At 35.8% G+C, this 27,866-nt stretch overlaps 1 protein-coding gene across 4 annotated transcripts; it reads left to right on the forward strand.

Annotated features, from left to right (window-relative positions):
• Nucleotides 1–138: 138 nt before the first annotated feature.
• On the forward strand, nt 139–27,741 carry REL (REL proto-oncogene, NF-kB subunit). 4 transcript variants are annotated; one of them, XM_032352219.1, is made up of 10 exons: nt 140–423; nt 9,849–9,991; nt 10,481–10,629; nt 15,621–15,712; nt 22,118–22,258; nt 23,358–23,462; nt 24,046–24,258; nt 24,797–24,865; nt 24,989–25,060; nt 26,464–27,741. In XM_032352219.1, exons 1-10 carry the CDS (start codon nt 414–416, stop codon nt 27,252–27,254), a joined length of 1,785 nt encoding a protein of 594 aa, XP_032208110.1. In that variant the 5' UTR covers nt 140–413; the 3' UTR covers nt 27,255–27,741. The 4 variants fall into 4 exon arrangements, with proteins under 4 accessions (XP_032208113.1, XP_032208110.1, XP_032208111.1 ...); XM_032352220.1 differs by having other exon boundaries at nt 24,992–25,060; XM_032352221.1 differs by lacking the exon at nt 140–423 and adding an exon at nt 9,177–9,713.
• The last annotated feature ends 125 nt before the right edge of the window (nt 27,742–27,866 follow it).

A 27,866-nucleotide genomic window follows, 5' to 3' on the forward strand; every position in this document is an offset into this window, starting at 1 on the left:
CCCGGACGGCCAGGGCGGGGGGCGGGGCGCAGGGCGTGGACGGGGCGGAGCGGAGGCCCGCGGGGAGGCGGTGGTGAGGAGCCTACGTCAGCCGCGGGAAATCCCCCTCCCGCCAGGCGGCCTGCCTCTAGGCCCCGCGGACGCTCGATCCTCGCGGCGCTCCGCCCCCTGCCCCTGGCTCCCGCACCTCCGACGGGCGAAGCCGGGTGATCCGGAACGCTAGCATTAAGGGGGTGGGAAGGTGTGAGCCGCAAACCCCGAGGAGGGCGGGAAGGAGGAGGAGGCCCCGGGGGTGGTCAGGGGGACTGGGGGTCCCGCCGGCAGAGTCCCTCCGCCGCCGGACCGACGCGGGCTGACTGTGGCGGCCTCGGGTCAGGACACTTTGGAGGGGCGGCGCGGTGAGCGGAGGAGCCATGGCCTCGGGTGAGTGTCAGACGCGGGACTCGACCGCGGGAAGGACCTTGTCCAGGGGTCTTTGCAGCGCAGAGTGTCGGGGTCTCGGTTTCGGTTGTGCGCGTTGTCTTTTTAAAATCGTCTCATCTGGCAGATTGTCAGCCTAAAGTTACCTGGTTCGGGGGTTTGCGTGCGAAATCAAAGTCATGCTCTGTAATTTGATGCCATTATAAGAGCCGGAACCTTAGAAATTCCCAGCGACTAGATTTTTAGGATTAGGGAAGTAACACGAATCTAAACGAGGACGGAGAGTTCTCATATTTAAAAATTGATTTATATTGAAATGGTGGTTTTATGTTTTAGAACAGGAATGAAGAACCTTCAGACCTCAGGAGTGCTCTCCTTTTTTTTTAGTTTAATTTCATCAAACGCCAGGTGACTGCTGATGTGTTGACAGTTGTACAAAATGAGGTGCGGCTTTAAAAGTCACCAGTGCTATCTTAACAGGTCTTAAGTGGAAATATTGCTTCAACAAAGTGGATGATTTCTACTATAAAGCGGGTACTTTCTAACTTACGGAGAAGTCATTTTTTTTTCTTTGTTGGAAGAAAGGGGGAAGGAGTATCCGCGCTTAATTTAAAATAGGAGTGGAAATGAAAACTTTACATCACTAATGTAACGATTCATTTTCAGTTAATAGATGCGTAAATCTCTTGCTGCGGGGGGCGGGGGGCGACGAGTTTACCAAGGAACAGGTTAGAGGGCAAGGGAGGGAGTCTCATATATATAGCCGTGGTTTAGATCTGCCTGTAACCTAAAGGGAAGTAAATCAAGTAGACTGTGTTTGAGTTGGACCTTTACAGGATTCTGGCAAGGTTCACGGGGCCCTTTCCCGGCAGACGGAGCAGAGGCAGGGAGGCCTGGTAGGGTAAATTAGCGCTATACTAGGAGGCTGAACGTTTGGGGGGGACTTGTTTCTGGTTGACCCGCGTCCTCCCAAGACCCTGGTTCAGTGACCCTCAGAGGCTGATGTCTAGCTGAGAAGAGGAAGTACAAAGCATTAAAGGATTTTTTTTTTAAGGGGTTGAGCAGAACAATACCATAGCTACTGCTGTAGGCCGAAAAGGAAATTGGGGTGGTTCACATGACATTTGATTTCAGTTTGTCTGTGGTTTTTTATGTGCGAATACAAGTGTAGTTTAAAATATTTCAACTTTCTCTTTACCCACTTCAGTGACCCCAAACTTTCAGATAATTTTGTAAATTTATAATTTAAAAGCACATTTAGATTGAAAGTCCAAAGATGATCTGAAATATTTGGCTAATTTATTGGTTGACAGAGATTTTGTATGAAAGTAGTCAAGAATGGTAAGCGTTATAAAAAAAGGTCAGACGCGTTATAAAAAAGGTCAGACTGCTGCCAATTTAACCAAACTTCATTAATTTGTGGCATGAGTGTAATACTTCTAATTCTTTTAAAGAGAAAAGAACCATTTACACAGAGGATAACGTAAGACCTAAATCATTCAAAAATGTGATACGATTTAAATTTGTTTAATGGCACTATAGTTTGTGCTGTTGTGAGGACTGATTCTCTAAATAGAAGGGGAAAAAAAATTAAAGGAATGAAAAGTTGTAGGGTAATTATCTTTTCTTTTTTTGCCTTTTCTGAAGTTACATTAAGATGGGACTATTTAAAATATGACAAGTTATTTAAATTGTAATTTAGTTGTTTGAAAACTGCTAAAGAAATTTTTAAAAAGGAATCTGAGAGTATTTTTCTTAGTCACTTGTAAAGGCCTTAGAGAAGAAGATTCAGTAAATTATAAATTCTAATTGTTTTGAAACAGTAATTGAACCAAAAGAGTAATAGGAAAAAAATTTTGCTTAGTTAGTTATCACTGTCTAGTTTAGATTATTTGTAGTAAAGTAGTATTAAAACCTCAAAAAGTATTTTTATTGATTACCAGGCACTTAAGACCATTTCTTCTTTTCTCACCGGATGTCATATGTAAATAGGTATGTGTAGCCGGATTTGTTACCTGTAAAATAACAAACGCAGAATGTAAAAGTAACAGATCATAATCTCATTAGCAAAATGACTTAAGTACCATGAGTAACAGGGAATTTAATTTATAGATATATAAAAATTATATATGTGTGTGTGTGTGTGTGTGTGTGTGTGTATGAATGATTTTATATGATTCTAAATTTTGTTCAGGTAAATTGCCAAATAAATTATTTAGGATTTCACAGATTGGGTTCTATTAAGCTGTCGTTATTGCCTTTTTTTTTTAAACTGTCTTTTAACACAATTGATTAGAACAGGTATTGTTAAGAAAAATGTTCCCTGTCCCATGTAGGGCATGCATAGGCAGTCATTACGCTATACATATGATTCTGTTTCATTTAATGTAACCAAAGTTAGCTATTTTGCCTGAATTTAAAGCTTCTCATTGTTCCTGTAGAAAGTGCAAAATATGCTTATGCACATGTAGGTAGCTCTGTTTACTAGTAAGTGTGGTAAAATGTTTTAAAAGTTGATAATTGATTTTTATTCACAGTTTTCTTTAGTATAGTTATGTTCTGTCATATAATAGGAAGTACATGAAGAAACTTTTTGTAAACCACACTACTTCCAACTCTGGTGTAAATTTCAAGAGAACTATAAGTATTTCTCTTGAGTAAGGGGAAAAATATCAGTGTAGGTATGATGCAACTTAATCATTAATGACAGAGCTGGAAGCTGGAATTGACAACTAAAGCAAAATACTTTTTTTAGGTAGAAGCCTACACACTATAAACACAAATGCTATATCTGAAATGCCCCACATGAAATGTAGAGACAACAGCTATATAAAAGCATTAAGATGATACATGACAGGGTAAAGAGAATGAATGAGTGAAACGGCTAGGGAGGAATTGTGATGAAATGATATCAGGAATGTCTGGGTTCTGTGTAGTATCTTTCCCAAATACAATGTAAGCGGCTCAGAATTTCCTTTTGTTCTGTCGTTCTCTCATCTGTATTCTCTGCATGTGATTGGGTTTGTAGGCACGTGACCCGGATACTTGCATGGGACATATTTACACTAAAAAAATTTCTTTGTTTAATTCATTTTTAGGTAGGCATCTTGTAATTTTTATTTTTGAATCTGGAAGTCTTAATCAAGACAGATGAGTTGGTACTGCCTTTTACTTTTAAGTTGATTAAATACCTGAGTAATCTGGAACAGATATTAAATATTTCTCTACTTTTTCATTCTGGAAGTTAACATTTTTTTTTTTTTCAAGATTCTCTCTCTCCCCACCGCAGTGGAATCTCTATTGTGCAACTCTTGCATCTTTTATTTACCTTCTGGTGCATACATCAGCCAAATACTCCTCTGAAAATTCCCTTACGTGGATGCTTAAGACTTCTTTGAGAGGCAGCCTCAGATACTGGAATAAATCTGGACTTTAGCCCATAATGAAGCTGGTTTATTCCAGTTCTACCACTCTGTGATATAAAAATGAGAATAACTACTACAGCATCTTGTTTTGAGGAACAACAGACAATTCATGCCCATAAATGTTAGTTTTCTTATGTAGTGGAGCTGTTTGGAGACTTAGACATCTAGGAAACAAGAGCTACTAGAAGTAATTGGCACTCACTATTGTTTGAGTATCCTGACATTCTAGAATTCTGTGAAACCTTGAAAAATTGTAATAGACTAGAACAGATGCTAGATAGAAAGTCTTTCAAGAATATATGAGAATGAAAAAAAAGAATATATAAGAATGTCCATTTACTTTTAAACAGTTTGAAATGGTTTTCTGTATTTTTAAACTAGTGGAGAAGAATTTGACAGTGATGTTTGGAGGCAGCATACCTTTTTTCCTTTGTCCACTTCAATGATAGTAAACATTCTGAAAAGAAAGTGAATCAAAAATGTCTTGATAATTGATTGTTATAACTTATCCTTCATTTGACTTCTTTTGTACCTTCTGTGTTAGTCTTTTTCTAGCATGTGGGAATAGGCTTAAGTTTTCATTGCCCTTTTGTTAATTGAATGCCATTTTATGTATGTGAGAAATGGTTACTCTAAATTTTGATCATAATTAGGAAGAAATGGAAAAAGTGTGTCTTAAGGTAAGGAAGCTTACCGCCATGATTCAGTTGGGTTCCCAGGTTTGAGGAATGATGAATAGATCTCATTTTCTTTTTCTCCAGAGTGAGTGAAAGTGATACTTAGAAAAGTGTATATTGTTAGAAAAGTGTATATTGTTAGCTCCATCTGCTCCTTCGGCTTTCAGGTACTCTATTATCCAGTACTTTTGCGAGGGAGATGCAGTCTGCAGTTATTCTCAGCTGTGGTGTTGACACATTAGTGTGTGATCATTTGCTTGCCGTATTGTAAAAAATGTTACTGATGATAATCACAATATTAATTTTGTAAACAATTTACCTTTTAAATAGATCACTGTGATTAAAGGTGATCCCTATCATAATGCTTTTTTCCCTTGCTTATATTTGGCTAAGCTTTTTAGAGTGGGAGAGAAAGAGGAGTTAAAGCCGTCAGAATTAAAAAAAAAAAAAAAAAAAAAAAGTCAGATTTCCTCTGCCTGGTTTGTCTGTCATCCAGCCCATACTTGTACGTGAATTTTTGGATTGCTTCTCTGGATATGTGATTCTTTAAGCTTCTTTATGTTTTAGGGCAATGGTTCTTAATCAGGAGTGTGTTAGAATTGCTTGGAAGGCTTTTTCAGAAATGTTAGGGCTTTATAGATTTCTGTTTCTATTCAGCAGATCACAGGTGGAATCAGGGTACGTGTGTTTTTTGAAAAAGCTTCCAAAATGATTCTGGTATACACCCCACTATGAACTCTTCCAGGAATTTCATTGGATCTAAATACTCACTTGCCTGTGGCAAGATGCATTATCTTCTTAAACTAAGTTGTATTTATTTTAGGTTATTTGCTGTAATGTTATTCTGACTTTACCCCCAGCTGTTTTTATGCTTTTCTTTTTTTTTTTTTAATTTTATCCATTGGGATTCCAGCTATCATATTTGCTAATGTCATTCATAATTTCTTTTTTATAATAATAATTTAAATTTATCACCTATAAAATGGGAGAATAATTCCTGTTCTGTTTTTTATGAAGATTAAAGTTGAGAGGATCAAATGAGAATATATGTAAAGTACTTTAAAACAGTATTATAATTACTGTAATTAATTTTTTCCTGAACAATTAATGCTGATTCCTGGTGCTAGCCATAAGGTGTTTTTTTTTTTAATTTTTTATTTTTTATAAACATGTATTTTTATCCCCAGGGGAAGCCATAAGGTTTTAATTAATGTGTTTATTTCTGACAATTGAGGCTCCATTTTTAAATTGTATTTCAATACAACTTTTTAATCTTAAAAACTGAAATAGCACTCTTTTTTGCTTAAGTGAAAATAAAAACATAGGTATATCTTGCAAACATTTTGGCTGTATTTGAAATATTATTTGGGTCAGTATTAGCATTTTACAGTATTGTTTAAAAGGTAGGGTTCAATCCCAACTTTGCAGTATTGGTTTAAAAAAAGTACAGTAATCAGCTTGCTTAGAACCACTTTGGAGAAATTTCAGTACTTTTCAGACCTATAGTGATTCGAGATAATCTTGGTTAGGAGTACTTATTTTCCCTACAGTTCTCTGATTTACATTTTACCTTCTACTCCATACAAGACTACATACAGTTCAACATTCTATCTTTAGGAAGAAAGGCCCTTTAAAACGGTGCTGAGGGAGGAAGTGACTGGTACATTATACTGATGCATGATATAAACGATTAATAGCTGGGAAGTATTTTACAATAAAATACAGATAAATTAGACTATGAATAGGTATAAAGAGTAAAAAGTGTAGCAGTTCTAATACCTACAAAGCACTATTTTTTTCCATAGTAGTGGAACCTAATAGGGAAAATATGATTAATCACGATTACTATCCTTTGCTGTTTGTATAACTTACACAAACAAAAAGATTTTTAGATTTTCAGTTATTCACTCCCCAGATATTTACTGAATATCTATGTGCAAGGCACTGATGAGTACGTCACAATTCCTGCCTTCAAGTAGCTTGAAAAGAAATAGAACAAGTAGTTTTTTTTTCAAGAAGAAATAAAACAGTGAGTCTTCCCTAAATTATAGTTATTTGGAATAATTGCCATAAACAAAATACTATGATAATTTAGAGGAGGGGGAGATTATTTCCAGCTGGGGAAATGTGAAATATTACAATAAAATATTACCTGGTTGATCATGAGACTTTTTATAAATAATGAGCTTGTACAATAGGAAGACTAGATTTCAAAGTTTTTTTTTAAAGTACTTGATTTTATATGATCACTAATATTTGCCATTATTATTACTTTAAACCTATAAAAATCATGTTATTTTCTCTTTCAACAACTGCTTTTCTCTTGTCTAGAGACTTTTTTCACAAACATTTTCTAGTTTAAAGAAACATTGTGTAACCAATGAAATATTTGAAAAATCACTATGAGCCTAGCACTTTTATTCACCCTTCCCCCAAAAGTTGGCTACTTACCATTAATGATGTAATTCTGTATCAACTTCCCACCAAGACACCTTTAAATAAGTAGTGGGCAGGGATTTATTTGACCTTTAGTTAAACCACATACATTATTTAAGATATCACTTAAAAAAATTCTGTTGAGTATTTCGAGCTATTGAGAGGAAAATGTACTTTCTTTCAAATTCTCCTGCAATGACATATGAGGATGTAAAATATTTGAAGTGAAATGTGAATTTGAGTTATTCATAATATACAAGGATATATAAGTATGGACATTGAAATACCCATCTGCATGCCTTACATTTTTCAATAAAATAAGTGTTATGAATGTGATTAGATTAAAGTCAGTTTTACCTGGCTCTAATAGTATCTTTACTCAGTAACCCAAAGTAGAAACTGTGGAGCCTCAATGATTCTTTACTTGCTCTTAGCCCTAATGTTCAGTCAGTTGCTAGGAACTGTCAATTTTATTGAAATAATCCTTCATTCCGGTTATCACTGCTAGATGTCAAATCTGCCCTCACCGTTGCCCACAGTACTGTCACAGCCTCTAAACCGATCATCATACTGTCTCCTTTCTTTTCAACCTGTCCACTGCCATCAGAATCCTCACTCTGAAATGTCAGTCCAGAGGCGCCTGCATTGCTAAGTTGGTTGGGCAACTGCCTTTGTCTCAGGTCATGATCCCAGGGCCTCGGGATCAAGACCCCACATGGGCTCCCTGCTCAGCTGGGAGCCTGCTTCTCCCTCTGCCACTCTCCCTGCTTGTGTTCTCTCTCTTACTCTCTCTCTGTCAAACAAATAAATAAAATCTTTAAAAAAATAAAATGTCAGCCCGATCATATGATTCCCCTGCAGAAAGCCATTCATTGATTCGTTGTCACTCATGAACTAAAATCCAAATCCCTAATGTCCTCTGTACTTTGAACCCATTTGTACAGATTACAAATGTCCTTCAGCGTTTGGTTCTAAAGGTAGAAGTGTAATCCACTTCCACTGTGGCTTCATTGGTCATTTAAAAACTCTTCTTTTGTGCTGCCCCAGCTTTGGACACATTGTTCCCTTTTACTAGAAGGCCTTCCCCTCTACTCTCCCTACCTTTTTGCTTCATTAACTCTTTTTCCTTTGTTTTTGACATAGGCATGCCTGACTCTTTTGCTCTATCATTTTATGCACAATCTTGTTAGCATAAACAAAATTTTGGTTTTTTGGACTCTTCTGTAGTCTAATAATCGGTGGTTTTGCCTCATTGTTCTATAAAATTCTTGAAAGTACCGGTTGTTACATCATCATGATATTACTATAAATCATTGTTTTCAAGAAATGATATGAAACAATAGTAGACAACATTTATTGAGTATTTGTCATAGGCATGATGCTTGTTAAGAACTGAACACATACTACCTTGAATCCTCACAAAACCCCTATAAGGTAGGTGCTATTACTATTGCTCCCATTTTATAGATTAGGAGACTTAGAAGATACATTGCCAGGATCCTTGCTGTTAAGATATGGCAAAGTAGGACCCAAAAGGCTCCTTCCCAACACTGTACCAGTAAGACTCATTGTATTACCCTTTCTAAATATTTATTTGCATTCTAACAGAGGGTACGTCTTTAATCAGAGAAATGGATTATCTAATTGTAGGAATTTAAAAATCACTTAACCGATAGAAGGAAAATGGGTTTTTTTAAAGTGGAAGACATCTTTATACCCCTGAAATAGACACATTGCCAAGTACCCTACTTGTAAGCATACTTGAGTGTCTTCATTGAACTTTTCATTTCTATAATATGGATAGTAAGAAGGGTAAAGATGCATATGTTTTAGACAACTTTACTGGCATATAATTAATGCATGATACATTGCACATGCTTAAAGTTGCAATTTGATAGTTTTTGACATATGAATACAACCTTTAAATCATCATCACAATCAAGATAATTAACATATCCATCATCCCCCAAGTTTCCCCATCCATTCTACACCCTTTTTCTTAGGCAGTCTGTGATCTGCTTTTTTTGATTATAGATTCGTTTACATATTTTAGAGTTTTATATAAATGGAATCCTACAGGATGTGCTCTTTTGGTCTCGCTTCTTTCAGTCAGCTCAACTTTTTTTAAATTGGAGTATAGTTGACACATACATTAGTTTCAGGTGTATAACATATAGAATTCATCCATGTTGTATAGATCAGTTCATTCTAAAGTTCATATTTTGAATTACATTTGTTATAGAAAGTGAGTAATTTTCTTTCCTCTGTTGTGTCTTCAGTAAAGAGATCTAGATGGAACTGATTGAAAATTTTGTTGAGTTTAAAATGAATACTTCTGGAACTTAGTTAGATGTTCTGTGTATCAATCCTTTAAGATTCTAGGGGAGATTTAAAAAAAACTTAGATATTCTTTCTGCAAGGATTTAAATGCATTTTCATTTTCAAGTAGCAGTCCACTGTTAGGAGTCTAAGGTAAAATCAAGCAGTTCAACGTATTTTGGAGTATGATATTGTACTTTCGAAGACTATCTTCTTTACCCTCCTGGGGGAATCTTGAGGGATATCCTTGTACTTGGTCTTACGTGTGAAGTGAGTATCTCTGAAGTAGGGAACTCAGAACTTCATATTGGCATTAGCTCTTGATATTAAATGATAAAGTGCTAACCATTGAATATGATTTGAGTAATCTTGTGTTAACACTGTATAGGAGCTCAGTATGAATGGGAGAAGAGGCACCTTTACCATCCAATCTTGGGTAATTACATTTCAACCTATTATTTAATATTGGGAGGGAAAATTTTTTAGTATGCTATTTTGAAAAAAACAAAATGGTCCAATCCATTATTACTATTATTGTAATCTTACCCTCCTCCTTTTTTTAAATTTTCAGGTGGCTATAACCCATGTATAGAGATCATTGAACAGCCCAGGCAGAGGGGCATGCGTTTTAGATACAAATGTGAAGGGAGATCAGCAGGCAGCATTCCAGGGGAGCACAGCACAGACAACAACCGGACATACCCATCTATCCAGGTAATAGACCCTTCTCTTGTATGTATCTAACTTTTAATTGCTCCATATTTTATCTATAGCAATCACATGAAAGGACCAGTTTCTTCACAGTGTACTCTCATTTCCACTGTGGCTTAAATATATATTTTCGAGGGATATTTATGACATGACTGTGAATATAAGAGCATGGCATTTGGTGACCCAACATCCAATTATTTTCTCTTGCTCCATGATAATATTTTGGTATAACTTGTTTTAATAGAAAACAAACAGAATCAGATGATATAACCAGTTGAAATCAGTGCAGAAAATAATATGCCAAGGAATGGAGAGGTAAATTCTTCCCTTTTGATATTCCCTGGATAGTTCCATCCAAACTGTATTTGCCAGTCAGTTGGACTTTATTTATCTAGTGCTAACTACATTATATAAATTGAACTCTCTTTTAGTAGGTCAGTTCTGAATGGGATCAATTTATGAATCATATATTTAATTTCCCCCTTTTTTCAGATTATGAACTATTATGGAAAAGGAAAAGTGAGAATTACATTAGTAACAAAGAACGACCCATATAAACCTCATCCTCATGATTTAGTAGGAAAAGACTGCAGAGATGGCTACTATGAAGCAGAATTTGGACAAGAACGCAGACCCTTGTTGTAAGTACACAGCCACAGACATCTTTAGGAATAGGATAAGCAGAGGATTCTCTGTTTCCTGGACATGTACATCTGTTAACAGGATAAAGTGATTTCTCATTCTTCTATTTACTATAGTAGACATTTAAATTTTCTTACCTCTTATATTAGAACCTCCCTTTTATTCTTTATTAGTAGACACAGTCCATCAGGGTAGCAAGAATACTTACTTATTGCTACTAAAGGTAAACCTAAACTTATTTTATGTTGTGGTTTTCTTTCTCAGTGTGAACAATCTCTGAAAATTTTTCTTGCATATATTTTTACTGTCCTTTCATTAATAGTTAAAATTATCAGATATGGGGAAACCAGCTGGAAACCTGGAGTTATTACTTAGAAAAGGACAAGTATAAAAGTAACATGATGGTAGTTCTAAGATAAGAAAAATGATGTAACACCTTGGTGTTGGTGAGTCTGCCAGAAGATGGGTCCATTCATCATGTTGGTGATAGTATAAATTAATAAAATCCTTCTGGTAGGCACTTTAACAACTACATAGGAAAAGCCTGAAAAATATGAATGTCTCTTGAACCAGCAATTCTACTTCTAGGAATTTATCCTCAGGAAAAAATTAAGCATGTTCAGACATTTAGCTGTAGTGATGTTCATTGCAGTTTATTTTGTAATGGCAAAAAGTTAGAAGCAATCAAAATAATAAACAAGGAGGGATCCGTTAGACAATCTGGTACATCCATGCAGTGTACTCCTATGTAGCCTTAAAAATAACATTGCAAATATCTCTTTGTATAAAAAGATATCCACACTATGTTAGATAAATAGGTTTTAAAACAGCATATGTGATTTAGAAAAATCTTAAAAAGCATGTGTACATAGACTTGGTAGCATATACACTAAGGTATTAATAGTAGTTGTTTCTTGGTGGGTAAGACTGGGGTTTTATGTTTTTCTTTTTTAATTTTTATTTTTTATAAACATATATTTTTATCCCCAGGGGTACAGGTCTGTGAATCGCCAGGTTTACACACTTCACAGCACCCACCAAAGCACATACCCTCCCCAATGTCTATAACCCCACCCCCCTTCTTCCAACCCCCCTCCCCCCAGCAACCCTCAGTTTGTTTTGTGAGATTAAGAGTCACTTATGGTTTGTCTCCCTCCCAATACCATCTTGTTTCATTTATTCTTCTCCTACCCCCTTAAGCCCCCATGTTGCATCACCACTTCCTCATATCAGGGAGATCATATGATAGTTATCTTTCTCTGCTTGACTTATTTCTCTAAGCATGATACGCTCTAGTTCCATCCATGTTGTCGCAAATGGCAAGATTTCATTTCTTTTGATGGCTGCATAGTATTCCATTGTGTATATATACCACATCTTCTTTATCCATTCATCTGTTGATGGACTATGTTTTTCTTTTAACTTGTGTTTATTCTGTGATTCATCTTTTATAATGAACATGCATTACCTTTGGAAAAATGAACCTAATTACAATGAGGAAAATGTTAGTAACTTCCTTATATATTAACAGTAACTATCTAGAAAATATACTTTAAAAATATCCCTTTTAAAATAACAACACAAAACAAAAAAAATCTAGTAATACACATATGGCGAGAAATATTTCCTATTTATATAGTTTGACCTCCCAACACTATTCTACATTGTGGACCACTCCCTTCTTGGAACATTCTCATTTCTTGATTTCTCTGAGAACAGACTCTCCTGTTTTATTTCCTACTTCTCTGGCTGTTCCTACTCAATCTTAATTACAGACAGTTAAATTCTTAGTTATGTCCAATAATGCCCTTTATGGCTCTCCTGCTTCTCTGCCCAGTTCAGGATCCTGTTAAGGATCACACACTGTATTACTTGTCGTGTTTATTTACTTGTCATGATTATTAAAGTTTCCTTTGATTTAGAATAGTTTCTCAGCCTTTTTTGGTCTTTCCTGACATTACCATTTTTTTTTTTTGAAGAGTCTAGGCTACTTGTTTTGAAGATTGTTGAATGTGGATTAGTCTGAATTAGTCTGAATGGTTGCTTGTTTATATTCATGTTAATATGAGTAACATGAATAATATTTTCATGTTAACATGAAACATTTTGGATGAGAAATCTACAAAGAGGGTGCTATGTTGTTTTCAAAATATCCCTTCAGGAGACATGGGATATTAGTGTTTTCCATTGGCAATATTAATTGGCATTCTGTTACAAAGAAAAACTTTCCCTTTTTTCCTTTCCCCATTAAAAAAAGAATACCACTGTAGACCCATGGATTTTTATATTCAGTGTACTCTATCTAGTCCATTACTGGCATTATTATTTTGATGTGCAGATTGACCCAGATTTGACCAATGCAGGCCCTTTCCGCCTGCTTCCTATGTCCTTTTGATACGCTTCTGTCTTTCTTCGGGCACTTCTTTACTTTCTGACACAGCAAAGTGTTCTGGACTTACTTGTACTTTTCTTGCCCCAGCTCTGAAATCAGTTTTTTCTAAGGAGCCCTTGTTCCTTTCAGTGGAGAATGGTATTTTCATTGTCTTTTTGACATATTCTCTTAAATATATCAAAAGCACCTCAACTAGAATATGCCCCAAACCCTGACTTTTCCATGATAGTACTTCTTTCTTCTCAGTGGGTCTTCCAATGTGCCTTATCTCAGTGGTTGCTGTAAAAGCCCCCAGACACGAGTATCATCCTCGCACCCCTCACCCAGGCACACACATTGAATTCATTAACAGGTACTTCCTAAATAGTTCCTGAATCTGTACACTGCTCTTATTGATCTCCATCATCACACTACCCATAGTCCAAATGTAGGCTGCCACAATAAACCCCTGACTGGTCTTCCTGCATCAACTCTCTTTGTACCTCTTCCCCCCAGCTCTGTCCTCCACTTTAGCCAAGGTGACTTTCTTAAAAATTAGTTTATTTGGAGTGATCTTTTCAAATACAAATCTGACTGTCATATTCCCATTTAGAACATTTTAATGGCTTTATGTGGCTCTTGGAATAAGGGCAGTATTCCTTATTGGCCCACAAGGTTCACAGGGTCTGCTTGTATTTGTAACCTTCATCCTGTGCTCTCCTTGAAGTCCATACTCCAGTCCCAGAGGCCTTCCTCTAGTTTCCTGTGCTCACAAGACTCTTCTGTAGGGGCCTTTGCTTGTTCTGTTCCTTCTGCCTGAAGTCTTTACTCTCCTCTTCCCCTCCTAGTTCATCTCTGTTTATGTTAAGTACCACTTTGTACAGTAAGCTTCTCTGTCCTTCCTGAACTGATCAACTCTCTCCTGTCATAGGTTTCTATGACATAGTGTATGTCTCCTTTAATAAAACTTGTCATGGTTTCAGTTTAGCATTTTTTGCATGTGATTATTTAATATTGATCTGTCTGCTTCACTAGGCTAGAGGTCAGCAAACTTTCTCTGTTAAGAGCCAGATAATAAATATTTTAGGCTTTGTAGACCATATGGTCACTGTTGCATCTGCTCATTTCTGTTGTAGCATGAAAGCACACATAGACAATGTGTAAACAGATCAGCTTGTTTGTGTTCCAAAAAATCTTTATTTAGAAAAACAGGTGGTGGGCCGAGTATGGTCCATGGGCCACAGTTTGCAGACCTCTGCATTAGACTAAGCTCCATGAGGAGAGGGATTGTAATGCCCATTATTTTCTCGAGTTTTTGGTACAGAGCAGGAATCCCAAAATTTGTTGAATGACTGAATCATGAATGAATGAATAATAGTTTCAGATAATCTTCATGATCCTTGGTTTCCTTGTGTCAGAATTTCAAAAATCTCTCATTTCTAATATTCTATGAATAGCAGTCAAATACAATTTTTCAGATGAAACAAAATTATGTAGTGTATAAATATAGTAAAATAAATAATTCTTTAAAATCTTTCATCAAAGAAAAAGTGAGAACCAAGGTGTGAATCTTTCAAAGAAGTGGAATACTTTTGAGGAAGAAGATTATGGGTTTCAGGGTTTCAAAAAAGGATTATGAATTCAAGATTTATTTTTTAATTATTGGAGGCAAAGGAAAGAAATGCCAAAGATACTTTAAGAGCTAACAAAATGACAAGTATGGTGAAGGTGCAGAGCATAAACATAAGGCCCTGTGAGCATGGAGAGGAGCAAACGAGGCAGGCAGCCTCCTGTTGCCTAAGTGCCATGTGAAGTTTGAACAAATAGTAATGTTATTATAACCAAGTTTTTCTTCCTTATTCACACCCACCCAGCTTTAATGATGTCATGGTTTTTCCATGTGGGAACAAGTATGACTGGTGGTGGTAGGGGAGTTCCCCCCACCATCATCTGTGCTAAAGATATGCAAATTAGTAATATTTGTAGCTTTTGAGAAGTTTTCCATAAATGACATTTTGAAACTTTTGCTAAATATTATCGTTCATATTAAAAATCTTTCTAATTTAAAAGAAAACATTTCAGTGCTTTCTTATGAATGATTATTACAACTTCATGTAATATAGCATAAAACACATTCCACTGCTACTAGTAGTGAAGTCAGGGCTCAAAAATCAAACGTCCGTGGAATAGATCAGGTGTAAGAGGACTAGCAGGCACTGTAGTAAATTGAAGAGCCTTGATTAAACGGGCCGCAGGTGATCGGCTCCATCAAGGTGCTCCTGTACTCTGCTGTGTCCAGACCTTTCGAATGTTCAAGAGAAGCCAGAACAAGATGTTCATATGCAATTACTGGATTGTTAAATGATAGTAGAGTGTGTGCTTTTTTTTAATACAGGCAACACTTTTATGGGCTCAGCAAAACATACCAGTGGGCCTCCTTTTACAACTTTTTTGCTTGGGAGGTCAATTTTACTTTCCTGTTAATGTTCATCTGTTTTGGTGTATTTGACATAGGCATAGAATCTACCCTTGATTTTTGCAGTATTTTTTGGTAAAACTTCATTTATATGTCCTTGTGTTTAACTATAATACAGTTTGAAAGCTCTGTTTTCCTTTTAGTTTTCAAAATTTGGGTATTCGTTGTGTGAAGAAAAAAGAAGTAAAAGAAGCTATTACTTCAAGAATAAGGGCAGGAATCAATCCATTCAATGGTAAGTAATGTCTGAGAGAATTATTTCTGTTATTTGCATATTGACCTATTTGTGCAAATTAATTCTGTTTGTGTCTTGAACCTGTGCTTTAGAAGCTGTTCTTAAGTTTTGTGATCACTCTTCTGCTTGCTGACAGATACCTGTATCTGAAGAATGAAGAAAATTTAAAACCTTTCATAGTGTTGGGGAAAAAAAATTCTCTGACAAACAAGGCTTTCTGGTATCCATGGAGAGGGACATTGTATTCTATAAGAAAACCTCACAAATGTTCTGATTTCTTTTTGAATGTGGCCTTCCATTTGCCACTCCAGCAGACAGTATACATTACCTTCTCTGCATGTGGTTATTTAAATCAAGGTCATACTCAACAGCGAAATTTAAATTAATCCCAGTGTGGAAGAAGACATATAGAAATAGTAGAAGCTATACAAAATACCTTCATAGTATATTTGTGTATAAGGCTAGGTATTTACTGGTTAGTGGGTTTTGTCGAGGATAGTGTGATCTGGCGTAGCGCCTGGCAATTGTGAGCACTCTGTGTTGTTTCAGGAGATGAATAATTACACCAGGCTTAATGCTGGACCCACACTAGGGTAGTGTCCACTGTAATGTCTTCTGCAGCTACTTCAATAGGCATAATGCAGGAACTGAACAACTATAACATTTTCAAAGAACAGATCTCTTAAATAGATTTAAGATCTCCTCATATTGTTGGTTTGTGTTTTTCCTGGATACATAAAAATAACTTAAGGGTTATGAAGATAATTTAAGAAATATGTTCATAACCAAGTACTGTGTTTTTATGAACCAGAATGTCTGCATCTCTTCTCCCTAGGTCTTTATTTTTTATACTGCTTAGTATAATGCTCTAAACAAAGAGCTCTAAACAAATCAGCTTGTTTGTGTTCCAAAAAATCTTTATTTAGAAAAACAGGTGGTGGTCCTTCTTCCCCTTCAGTTTTCCTCGTCAGAGCAGATGACTGTTAATTTTGGTGTGTATTTTTCTAGAATTTCCTTTATACATGTATATCTGTCTCCCTAGTTTAGGAGCTTAGCTTCTCATAGTTTTTACAGTGGAGACTACTGTAGTGTAGGATGCCAGCATTTAGCTTGGTGTAGTCATTCATTTGTTCAAACAATACAGAGTGCTTACAGTTGTTGTCCAGCAAAACCTATGAAACAGTAAATATCCAGCTGTATACACAACTATATGCATGTATTTTTTAATATAAATAGAACCATGCTACACTGCTGCTGCTTTTTTCTTTTCACATAGGAATAGATCTTAAATATTTTGCCATGTTATTACTTATAAATCTATTTTACTTTTTAACAGAGTGCTCTACTGTTTGGATAGACCAGTTTATTTAACTAGCCATCTGTAATGAACATTTAGGTTATTTTCATTTTATTTTAAAAAACTCCACTGAACATATATACATGGAGTTCTTGTGTGATTATTTCCTTAGGATAAATGTTGGGGTTTTGTTTTGTTTTTTTGTTTTTGTTTTTTATTTAAGTCCTCTCTACATGGGGATCAAACTCATGACCCCGAGATCTAGGATTGCTTGCTCTTCAGACTGAGTCAGCCAGGCACCCCTAGGATAAATATTCAAAAGTGGAAAATTTCTGTGTTAGGAATATGCCCATTTTCATCGCTAAAGTAAAACCCCAAACTTATAAAGAGTCCATCTAAGTCCAGATGTAGTATAAATAAGGGATCATGTAGTATAAAACGAGAATATCATAAATAATAGCTACCATGTATTAAGTATTTTTTCTGTGTCAAGGAGTAAATGTTAAGTATTTTATGTATGCTATATATTTAGTCATTACAGCAGCACTGCTTTATAGAAGAGAATCCTAAAGCTTTGGTTATGTAATTTTCCTAAATTATGTAGCAAGTACAGGTGGCAGAGCTAGAGTTCAAGTCTCGGTCTCCTGACTCCAGTGGAAAAGGCATTCAGAAAGGAAGATGCAGGAGTCAAGAAGCAGATGGGCCCTCTAGAAGATTTTTAGGTTTTTTGTTTTTTACCAATCCAGAACCAGGCATGATGTTAATAATAATCATATAGCACTTAGAATAGTTCTTAGTACAAAACAGGTGCTTTGCATATTTTATTTTACTTAAAAAAATTTTTTTAAGTTTATTTCTTTCTTTATTTAAGTAATCTCTACCCCCAGTATGGGGCTCAAACTCACAACCCCGAGATCAAGAGTCGCATGCTCTTCCAACTGAGCCAGCCAGGCGTCCCTTATTTCATTTAATTCTTACAGCAACCTATGAGGTAGGGTCTATTGTTATCTCCATTTTGAAAATAAGGAAGTGAAGGCACAGAAAAGTTAAGTAATTTTCTCAATCATAGAACTGGTAAGTGGTGGTGCTGGGATTTGAACACAGGGAACCTAGCTACCAGGCTTATGATCTCTCTACTGAACTACCTAGGTGGATTTAGATTTAGGGAAGGGAGCAGTCCTGCCAGTTGGGCCGTCACAGTATTTGTGGTTTTGGTTGTTGTGTTGTTTTTTGTAACATCCATTTCTTCCCCATAACCCTTTTGGTCTCTCTAGTTGAAGGACTATCTCACAATTTGAGTTGCGGAATCTACCTGACCCTGTTAGAGTAATCTTAGAACAGTGCTTTTAGCATATAATTCTGATTAAGAATTTGGAATGGCTCCTTTAAAAGTTAAATGGCCCTAAATTGAAAGTCTTAGACATGTAACTCCAACATATCTTTCCTGCCTTCTCTTCCACTAGTCCTCTTCATAAACCCTCACTGTTCTGGCAAATCTCTATTGTTCACCCTACCCTGACCATCTCTCAGTCCATTTCCATTTTCCAGAGGAATGTAAGCCTACATCATTTGTAGCCTGAAGCCTGGACTATTGTTAGCCCCTAAACCTGTGGTCCTGCCTCTGTTTTTTATCATCTTCCAAACGCTTTATACACTGCATGCAAAAATATCCTTCTAAAGCCAGTAGGAATCACTTCAGAGCTCTACTTACCATCATTCAGCACACCTAACTTATAGTAATAAACAACAAAATTTTACAAATTGCAGGTTATATAAAACAGAAAAGGGAGAATATAAATCTATATTCAAGAATATAAATGTATATATAAATTACCATCATCCCCATTTTATAGATGAGAAACAGATTTTTTTTTTAAGATTTTATTTATGTATTTGACAGACAGAGATCACAAGTAGGCAGAAAGAGAGGGGGAAGCAGGCTCTCTGCTGAGTAGAGAGCCCGATGCAAGGCTCGATCCCAGGGCCCTGGGATCATGACCTGAGCTGAAGGCACAGGCTTAACCCACTGAGCCACCCAGGTGCCCCAAAGTAAGAATCATTTTTAATAGTCTTTGTATTTTCACATGATATTTGATCTCTAGAAACCAGACTGTCACATGTAATAGCATCAGTCTATGGATCAGAATTTGTAGATCCTATTCTGCTAAGCATTTCCAATTCCATTGGCTTTGTTTTCTTTTCTAAAACCCAGGAGAACTGAGAAACTCCTTTGTTTCTATATATCATAAATATATATCACAAAAACCAAGTCAGATGGTTTCTTACAGTACAGCAGAAATCTGTACATGAAGTGATACAGCCATGAAAAAGTATCAATTTAGCTCTGACAAATTTCTAGGTTAAGTGGTAGAATGTGAACTTGCAGATCCCAAAAATAAAATAAACAATCAAAGAAAGGATAATTCTACCTCTGAGTTCAGGTTATTTAAATCAGTTTTTAGTGTTTTGAGTTTTTTTAGAGAAATTAGATTTTGTTTTGCTTAGTATTAGAGATGTACATTTTAGGTTTTATTTCAACATTCTAGGAAAACAATAACATATAACAATCTATTTCTATTATGGAAACTACAAAAGAATAGAGAATGAGGCCTACTCTAACCATCTATTTATATTTATAACCTGTTGCCCCCAACTACGGATTCCCAAGCTCCTTACATTGCTGATACGCCCCCTTAGCACTTTTCATTATCTAATAAATTATATAATAAACTTATCTAGTAAATTTGTTAATTGTTGGTCTTTCTTCACAGAAATATAAGCTCCTCAAAGGCAGGAATTTCTGTCTGTTTTATACACTAACTTACCAAAAGCACCTAGAACAAGCTAGGACTATAATGACTAAATGAGATAAAAACCCGTTGAAGGAATGAATGCACATAAGTAGTTAAAGATGTGTAACCTACTGCACAGAAGTAGAAGACTTTTATCTCAAGGCACTTAGTCATGAAGATATTTAATATAAATACACTATTTAGGTACCAAAGTGAAATATAACTCAGTTTCATCATAGATCCTGTCCACAATGAGCATGAAATGCATCTCAGAAGACAACCGGTGCATTAAATGATGCAACAGATGTCACAAACTTTTCATGACCAATTGCTGATCTGGTATCTTTCAGTTCATTCATTTTTTTTTTTTTTAAAGATTTTATTTATTTATTTGACAGAGATCACAAGTAGTCAGAGAGGCAGGCAGAGAGAGAGGAGGAGGCAGGCTCCCCACTGAGCAGGGAGCCTGATGTGGGGCTCGATCCCAGGACCCTGGGATCATGACCTGAGCCGAAGGCAGAGGCTTTAACCCACTGAGCCACCCAGATGCCCCCTTTCAGTTCATTCTTAACTCCTAAGGTATAGCTCCTTCAGGGCCCAATCAGAGTATTGGGCATTTACCAGATCTTCCCTCTTCAGTAGAACCTGAACACTTTTATTTTTCCTCTATAGGCTATTGAGAATTTATCTCAACTTCACATTTTGTTAATGACATCCTACAAAATTGGCAGGCTCTATCTAGAAAAAAAGAGGTCTCTTACGAACTTACCTCTCTGGGTTTTTGTGATATTGGGATTTATAATAAATATATGTTTGCTCTTCACCCCCATTCCTGACAAAGAACTCCTAAAACTCTTGCTAAGTGATAACAGCAAAAAACCTGAAAGGAGTATCTTTTGTTATTTGTAATAAGCCCCTTTCAGCCACACCTGTTATGTCATATTATGATATGATACCAACACCTACATTCCATGTGTATATTTTGACCTTCTATTTGAACAGATAAGTTCTTGTAGATGACTTAAAATGCTTGGTTTAAGAATACTAATGGGAATATTTTAAATGTTGTGATAGCTGCTGAGAATGTGAGCATAGTTTAAATAAAAAGTCAAAATCAAAATTCTAATGTCATTTTGTTACTGCCTGTAAGACTAAAGAATTTGGGTTTTAACAGTGTTTCAAATTTAGTATTTCAAATTTTAATACTTTCTGAAAAATGAAAGTTTTCACATAATTGTGTATTTTATGCTTTTAAAAAATATGACTCTGTTATGATTTATTCCTATGGCTTATATTATTTGAAAATGTGGTTAATGTTTTCTTTTAGAACCAGATTTCTTTTCAGATATCAATTTAACAAATTGTCATCACATTATATCTGTCATAAAGGTTTTTATATTTTTTTCAGAACTGCAAATTTTTCCTGATATAGCATTTTTTGTTTGTTTTTTTTAAAGCAAACCTAATTTGGACATAAAAATTTTTTATGGAAACTGCTAGCTACCTTATATCATCTATTATCTTCTTAATATTTAATCCCTAAGATACTATTCTGAAATTTAGTAGATATTTCTGTATATGTCACCTTTATACAAAACGTGCAAACGTGTAAAATTTTCTAATTAGAGTTCAGTTTTCAAGAGCATGGGTTCAGGATTCACTGACTTCTTAGTATGACTTCCTTCTCTGCCACTTCCTATCTGTGGAACTTCGGAGAAGTAATTTCATCTCTTTAAAATCTGTTTCTTGGGGCACCTAGGTGGTTCAGTGGGTTGAAGCCTCTGCCTTCTGCTTAGCTCATGATCCCAGGGTCCTGGGATCGAGGCCCGCATCGGGCTCTCTGCTCAGCATGGAGCGTGCTTCCCCCCTTCTCTCTGCCTACTTGTGATCTCTGTCTGTCAAATACATAAATAAAATCTTTTAAAAAAATCTGTTTCTCATCTATAAAATGGGGATTATGGTATTTTTTATACACATTTACATTCTCTCATACAGAGTTATATTCTCCCTTTTCTGTTTTATATAACCAATTTGTAAAAATTTGGTTTTTTATTACTATAAGTTAGGTGTTCTGTTCTAAATTTCAGATGATTTAGGATAGTTACTTCCTGACCATGTACATAACTTAGTGAATAGTGTTAGTGACTACATATTATAATGATAAAAGGCACTTTTGAGATTGTATACTGTTCTATCTTGTTAGTATAGACTGCAGGCTACTTAGGGTTATTGAGTATGTTGGGCAGGGAGGAGGACCTAGCAGGATTTTAGTTCTATGTGACTATTTTACATCCTTAAAAAAAATGTACTATTTAGTCCCAGAACAGCAGGTGTTTGATACCGAAGATTGTGACCTCAATGTGGTGAGATTATGTTTTCAAGTTTTCCTCCCCGATGAACATGGTAATTTGACAATGGCTCTACCTCCTGTTGTCTCTAACCCAATTTATGACAACCGTAAGTACTTTATTTTCTTCTATTTGTAGCATTAGCTTTTTTTTTTTTAGTTTAATTTTATTAAGTATTTTGGCAGTTAGAGAAAGAGTATGTTCATTATAAGAAAAATTCAAGCATTACTGAAATAGCAAGAAGAAGACATCTTTGATCTCCTCCTCCAAAGACAATCACTATCCCTGGGTACATATTTCACCAGTTTCTTTATATATAAAAATACATCATCACTGTCATTCATACAATATACTTTTGGCAACATAAAAAAAATCATCATAGATCCTTTTTAAAAAATTTTTTTCTCTTAGCAATGTATCTTGAGCCTTTTTCCCTTTTGGGTGCCTTGTTCTCTTCAGTAGCTGCGTTATTTACTTATATGGCTCTATCACAATTTTATTAACTCATTACCCTATTATAATACATTTGGTTTGTTTCCTTCTTAATTTTTTTCCTCTAACAAATTGTACTTCAGTAAATAACCTATATTTTGTGCAAATAGGTCTCTAGCATAATTTTACAGAGGTAGAAATGTTGGCAAATGCTAGATCAAAGGATATGGATATTTGTAGTTTTAAAAGATTATGAAATTTCCCTCAAAGTTTTTGTGTGCACGTATGTGTGTATTTGCTCTTATGTATGCATTCATTCATGGTATATTACTGCCTGTTTTGCATATAGTAACATAGTGGAACATAGGTCTATAAAGGTAGATCAGAGTATCCTCATCATGGAGAACTTTGAATTGCCAGGGAGAGTTACTGAAATTATATTCCTAATAGAAAGCACAAAACTGCATTGCTATAGGCTTATAGTTAAGATTTGAGAGATTAATCTGGTGACAGTGTATGAATGGATTGAAAGAATCAGATTTAAGTGGAGGATCTATCATTGCTGAGAAATGAAGTCACAAGGCTGTAAACCAGGTTGGGAGTGTAGTTAGAAAGGAAAAGTACAGCTGTAAAGGATTAATGTAGTGTCCTTAATTTATGTATACACTAAAGCTTTTATCTGTCTTGTAAATTGTTTCCCTAGAATTCTCACCATGAAAAAGGAATAAAAAATATTACTAATGCAGAAACCCATTAAAACAATCCTTTATATTTAGGTGCTCCTAATACTGCAGAATTAAGGATTTGTCGTGTAAACAAGAACTGCGGAAGTGTCAGAGGCGGCGATGAAATATTTCTACTATGTGATAAAGTTCAGAAAGGTACTTATTTAAAAAAAAAAAAGAAAGGTATTTATTTGTCTCATTGAATTTAGAATATACAGATCTAATACCATGATAAATTCACTGTAAATTGAAAATAATCTTAAATTGAAAGTGCAGTTAATACATCTAATGTACCAAACACCATAGTTTAGCTTAGTGTACCTTAAACATGCCCTTACATTAGCCTGCAATTGGGTAAAATGACCTAACACAAAGTCTACTTATAATAAAGTGTTGAATAACTTACATAATTTATTGAAAACTGAAAGTACTGAAAGTGAAAATCAGAACAGTTTTGAGTGTATCTGTTGTTTACCCTCCTGGTCATGTCACTGATGGGGCTTGCTGCCACTGCCCAGCATCTTCAGAGTGTCATACAGCCTATCCCTAGCCTGGATTTTGATTTTGATCTTTATCAAAATCTGAAATACATGTTCTACTGAATGCATATCACTGTCACACCATAATCAAGTCAAAAAATTGTGAAGTTGAACCATCATCAATTAGGGGCCGTCTATATTTTAGATTAATAGATGGATTTTGTTTTCCATTGCTATTCCTTTGCTTTTGTATTCACTAGATGATATAGAAGTTCGGTTTGTATTGAACGACTGGGAAGCAAAAGGTATCTTTTCACAAGCTGATGTACACCGTCAAGTAGCCATTGTTTTTAAGACTCCACCATATTGCAGAGCGATAACAGAACCAGTGACAGTAAAAATGCAGTTGCGGAGACCTTCTGACCAGGAAGTTAGTGAATCTATGGATTTTAGATATCTGCCAGATGAAAAAGGTATGACTTCTTGGTGGTCATATTTCTTAAAGTTAGTTCTCTTGTAAGATATATTTGGATACAGTAAGGTTTATTCATAATTTACATTTTATTTCCTGGAAGTTTTCAGGTTTTTTTTAATCAATTGATTTTTCTGCTCTTTGCCTCTCTTTCTTTGGAAAGGAATCTAGAATAATTTCAGAGTATCTGAACTGTTTATCAAAATTTATTGTATATTTGAAGTTCTGTTTTTGTCCTTATTGTGCCCTTTTTATAGTTGGAAAGCTTGCCATTCAGAGTGGTCTCCATTTTGGTTTTGTCCTTATCTGCCCTTATTGCATTAGTTGATATTGTTGCCTTATAGGTGTTATAAGAAAACAAGATGAGTATTATACCCTTTACTACTGACTTGGGACACATTCTGCAACACTTACTAAATCCAGATCGTATACATTTGTTTAACGCACCTTATGGGAATACAATACCTATTTATTTGTTAAAGGAGAAACAGCATAAACCTATGATGATTCACATGCTTTCCTGGTTTCTTTTTAACTAGATACTTATGGCAATAAAGCAAAGAAACAAAAAACAACTCTACTTTTCCAGAAACTGTGGCAAGATTGTGGTAAGAGTACTTTGGATTGATTTGTATTTAAATAGATTTTGGGTTTTTTGCTTTATTCAGTTTTCCAAATTTTAACTGATGTTCTTTTTTAAATTGCTTAATAATGGAAAAACTTTATCACAGCAGTTAATTTTCCTGAAAGACCTAGACCTGTTACCCTAGGATCAACTGGAGAAGGAAGATTCATCAAAAAAGGTATTTTATCCTACAGAGTATTCCTTATGGTCAAAAGACCAGTGCTTTGCCCAATATATTGGAATTCCATTCTTAGGAATAAAAACTGCTTCTTTGCTATTTTCCATTCCCACAACTTTTTTCATGCTTTGAATATTAAATGAATTGATCTCCTCCACTTCTTAAGGTCCTCTTGGAAACTATGATTATGTTTTTGGGATTTATTGTTTGAGAAATTACATTTGTTCATATGGTGGTAATTTTATTTAATTACAGTGTGTCATGGAAGAAATGGTTTGGATCTGGCGAGTTGCCTATCTTTAAAAATAAAGCTTCACTGGAACACAGCCATGCTCATTTGATCACATATTGTCTATGGCTACTTTTTTTTGCATGATAGTGGCAGAATTGTGTAGTTCCAACAGAGGCTGTATGGCCCACAAACCATAAAATATTCAGCCCTTTACAGAAAAAAAAAAGTTGTGAACCTCTGGTTTAAATCACTGAACCAGGGTTATTTAACTAGAAGTCTCTTCTTCCCTTTATATTCTTAAACCTGCGCTTTTTAATATGTATAGCAGTAATTTACTATATAAATAAATACAGAATCTTTAATTTTTACCGGACTGGGAATTTTATAGTACCTTAGAATTATATATATATATATATATTTCTTTTTAGAGACCTGACGAGAGAGTGACAGAGAAAGGGGAGGGGGCAGAGGGAGAGAAAGAATCTTAAGTAGGTTCCATGCCCAGCGGGGAACCTGACTCCAGGCCCAGTCTCACAACCCTGAGCTCATGAACCGAGCTGAAATCAAGAGTTAAACACTTAACCAACTGAGGCACCCAGGTGCCCCTAGAGTTATATCTTAATATATCTTAGCAAGTTATGTGTATTTTTCAATCATCCCTAATGAGCATTTCCTCCATCCCTCTATTTTCTCCTAAAAGTACTGAATATGAAATTATTTTAGCTATTTAGATTCCCATTAACTGAAATTCTGATTTTTTTCTAAATGCTTTATTTTTTTAAGTAATCTCTATGCCCAGCTTGGAGCTCAGACTCACAACCCCAAGATCAGGATTTGCATGCTCTACCAACTGAACCAGCCAGGCATCCCTGAAATTCTGATTTATTTTTCACTTTATAGGGCCTCAGAAGCTAAATTTTCATTATTTAATGAAGCTATCTCTGACAAGATAACTTAATAGAATTATTTTATAGGTATTTGTAAAATACCTGTTACAGAATTCAGCTTTGGGCTCTTACAATAATTTAGTGCTATTTAATATTTTTATCTAAAATGTTACATCAGTTTGCTTGGATATTTTCTTTATCAGTATGTTTATGCAAGTTTAATTTAGAGATAATATTTTTTATACTTTCATTTCAGTTTGTAAAAATACATTTCCTCCCCACAGAATCAAACTTTTCTCATGGTGCAGTTTTGACAGAAATACCCAGGACTTCCGGCATTTCAAGTCAAGGAGATTCCTACTATCCCTCACCTGCGTCCATCTCAAATGCACTGTCACAGCATACTCCACCCATACCTTCAATGGTGTCTCCACCTTCTTCAAGCTGGTCAGGTGGGGCCCAGCCTACCTCGCGCGCAGTTAGTACGAATCCACTGAGTGGTTTTTCAACAGGGACACTTTCCTCTCATCCACAAGGTATCTCGCAATATCTGGAAATGTCTCTTGAGAGTGATCTGAATGCCTCTAATGCTTGTATTTATAACAATGCAAATGACATAGGCAGAATGGAAGCACCATCCATGTCACCAGCTGATTTATATGGTATTTCTGATGGCAACCTGCTGCCGAATTGCCCTATGAATATGATGACACCTAGTAGTGACAGCATGAGGGAGAATGATAATCCGAGACTTGTGAGCATGAATCTCGAAAACCCCTCATGTAATTCAGTGTTAGACCCAAGAGACTTGAGACAGCTCCATCAGATGTCCTCTCCCGGTATGCCAGCCGGCGCTGGTTCCAGTACGGCTGCTTTTGTTCCACAGCCAGAGGCATTTGAGAGATCTGACTTCAACTGTACAGATAACAGTATGATAAATGAGTCAGGACCATCAAATGGTACTAATCCAAACAGTCATGGTTTTGTTCATAGTCAGTATTCTAGTATTGGCACTATGCAGAATGAGCAATTAAGTGACTCATTTGCATTTGATTTTTTTCAAGGTAATTTGTAAAACTTAAATGGTTGTTTGGGTATATTGAATTCAAAGCTGGAAAGTATCCTATAGGGAAATTCTGAAATAGAAATTTAAGAGGACATAACTGTTTCTTCTTTTTGAAACATGTGACCTGATACTGTGCGCAGGGAATTCTGTCTTTGAGGAGAAAATGAGAGCAAGGCTCCAATTCTTCCAAATATACCTTTTTATACTTTTTTTATATGGTGTTAATGTGTTCTTAGTTAAATGAATTAACTGATATTTGCTTTGAAGCAAATTTAAGGTAAAACCTGTAATGACTGTGTCATTAGAAAAATGATTTCATTATTATTTTTGAGACCCATAGGCCAAGGTGACCCCTAAGGGGTTTTCTGAGGCTTCTTGGAGTTTCTTAGAGTTACTTATAAGTCAAGAATTTTTAAATCTTTAAGAATCTAACTTGACAGGGGGCGCCTGGGTGGCTCAGTCAGTGAAGCATCTGCCTTTGGCTCGCTCGGGTCATGATCCCAGGGACCCTGGGATCCAGCCCTGCAGCAGGCTCCCTGCCCAGTGGGGAGTCTGCCTCTCCCTCTCCCTTGCCCATGCTCACTCTTGTGCACACACACTCTCTTTCTCTTAAATAAATGA

This window comes from Mustela erminea, chromosome 7, assembly GCF_009829155.1.
Source record: "Mustela erminea isolate mMusErm1 chromosome 7, mMusErm1.Pri, whole genome shotgun sequence".
NCBI classification, from domain to species: Eukaryota; Metazoa; Chordata; class Mammalia; order Carnivora; family Mustelidae; genus Mustela; species Mustela erminea.

Bases quoted from the DNA above. Each gene is read 5' to 3' on its own strand.
- REL (XM_032352219.1), top strand. The intron at 24,866-24,988 runs GTAAGAGTACTT...ACTTTATCACAG, and splicing joins GAAACTGTGGCAAGATTGTG to CAGTTAATTTTCCTGAAAGA. The intron at 25,061-26,463 runs GTATTTTATCCT...TCCTCCCCACAG, and splicing joins AGGAAGATTCATCAAAAAAG to AATCAAACTTTTCTCATGGT.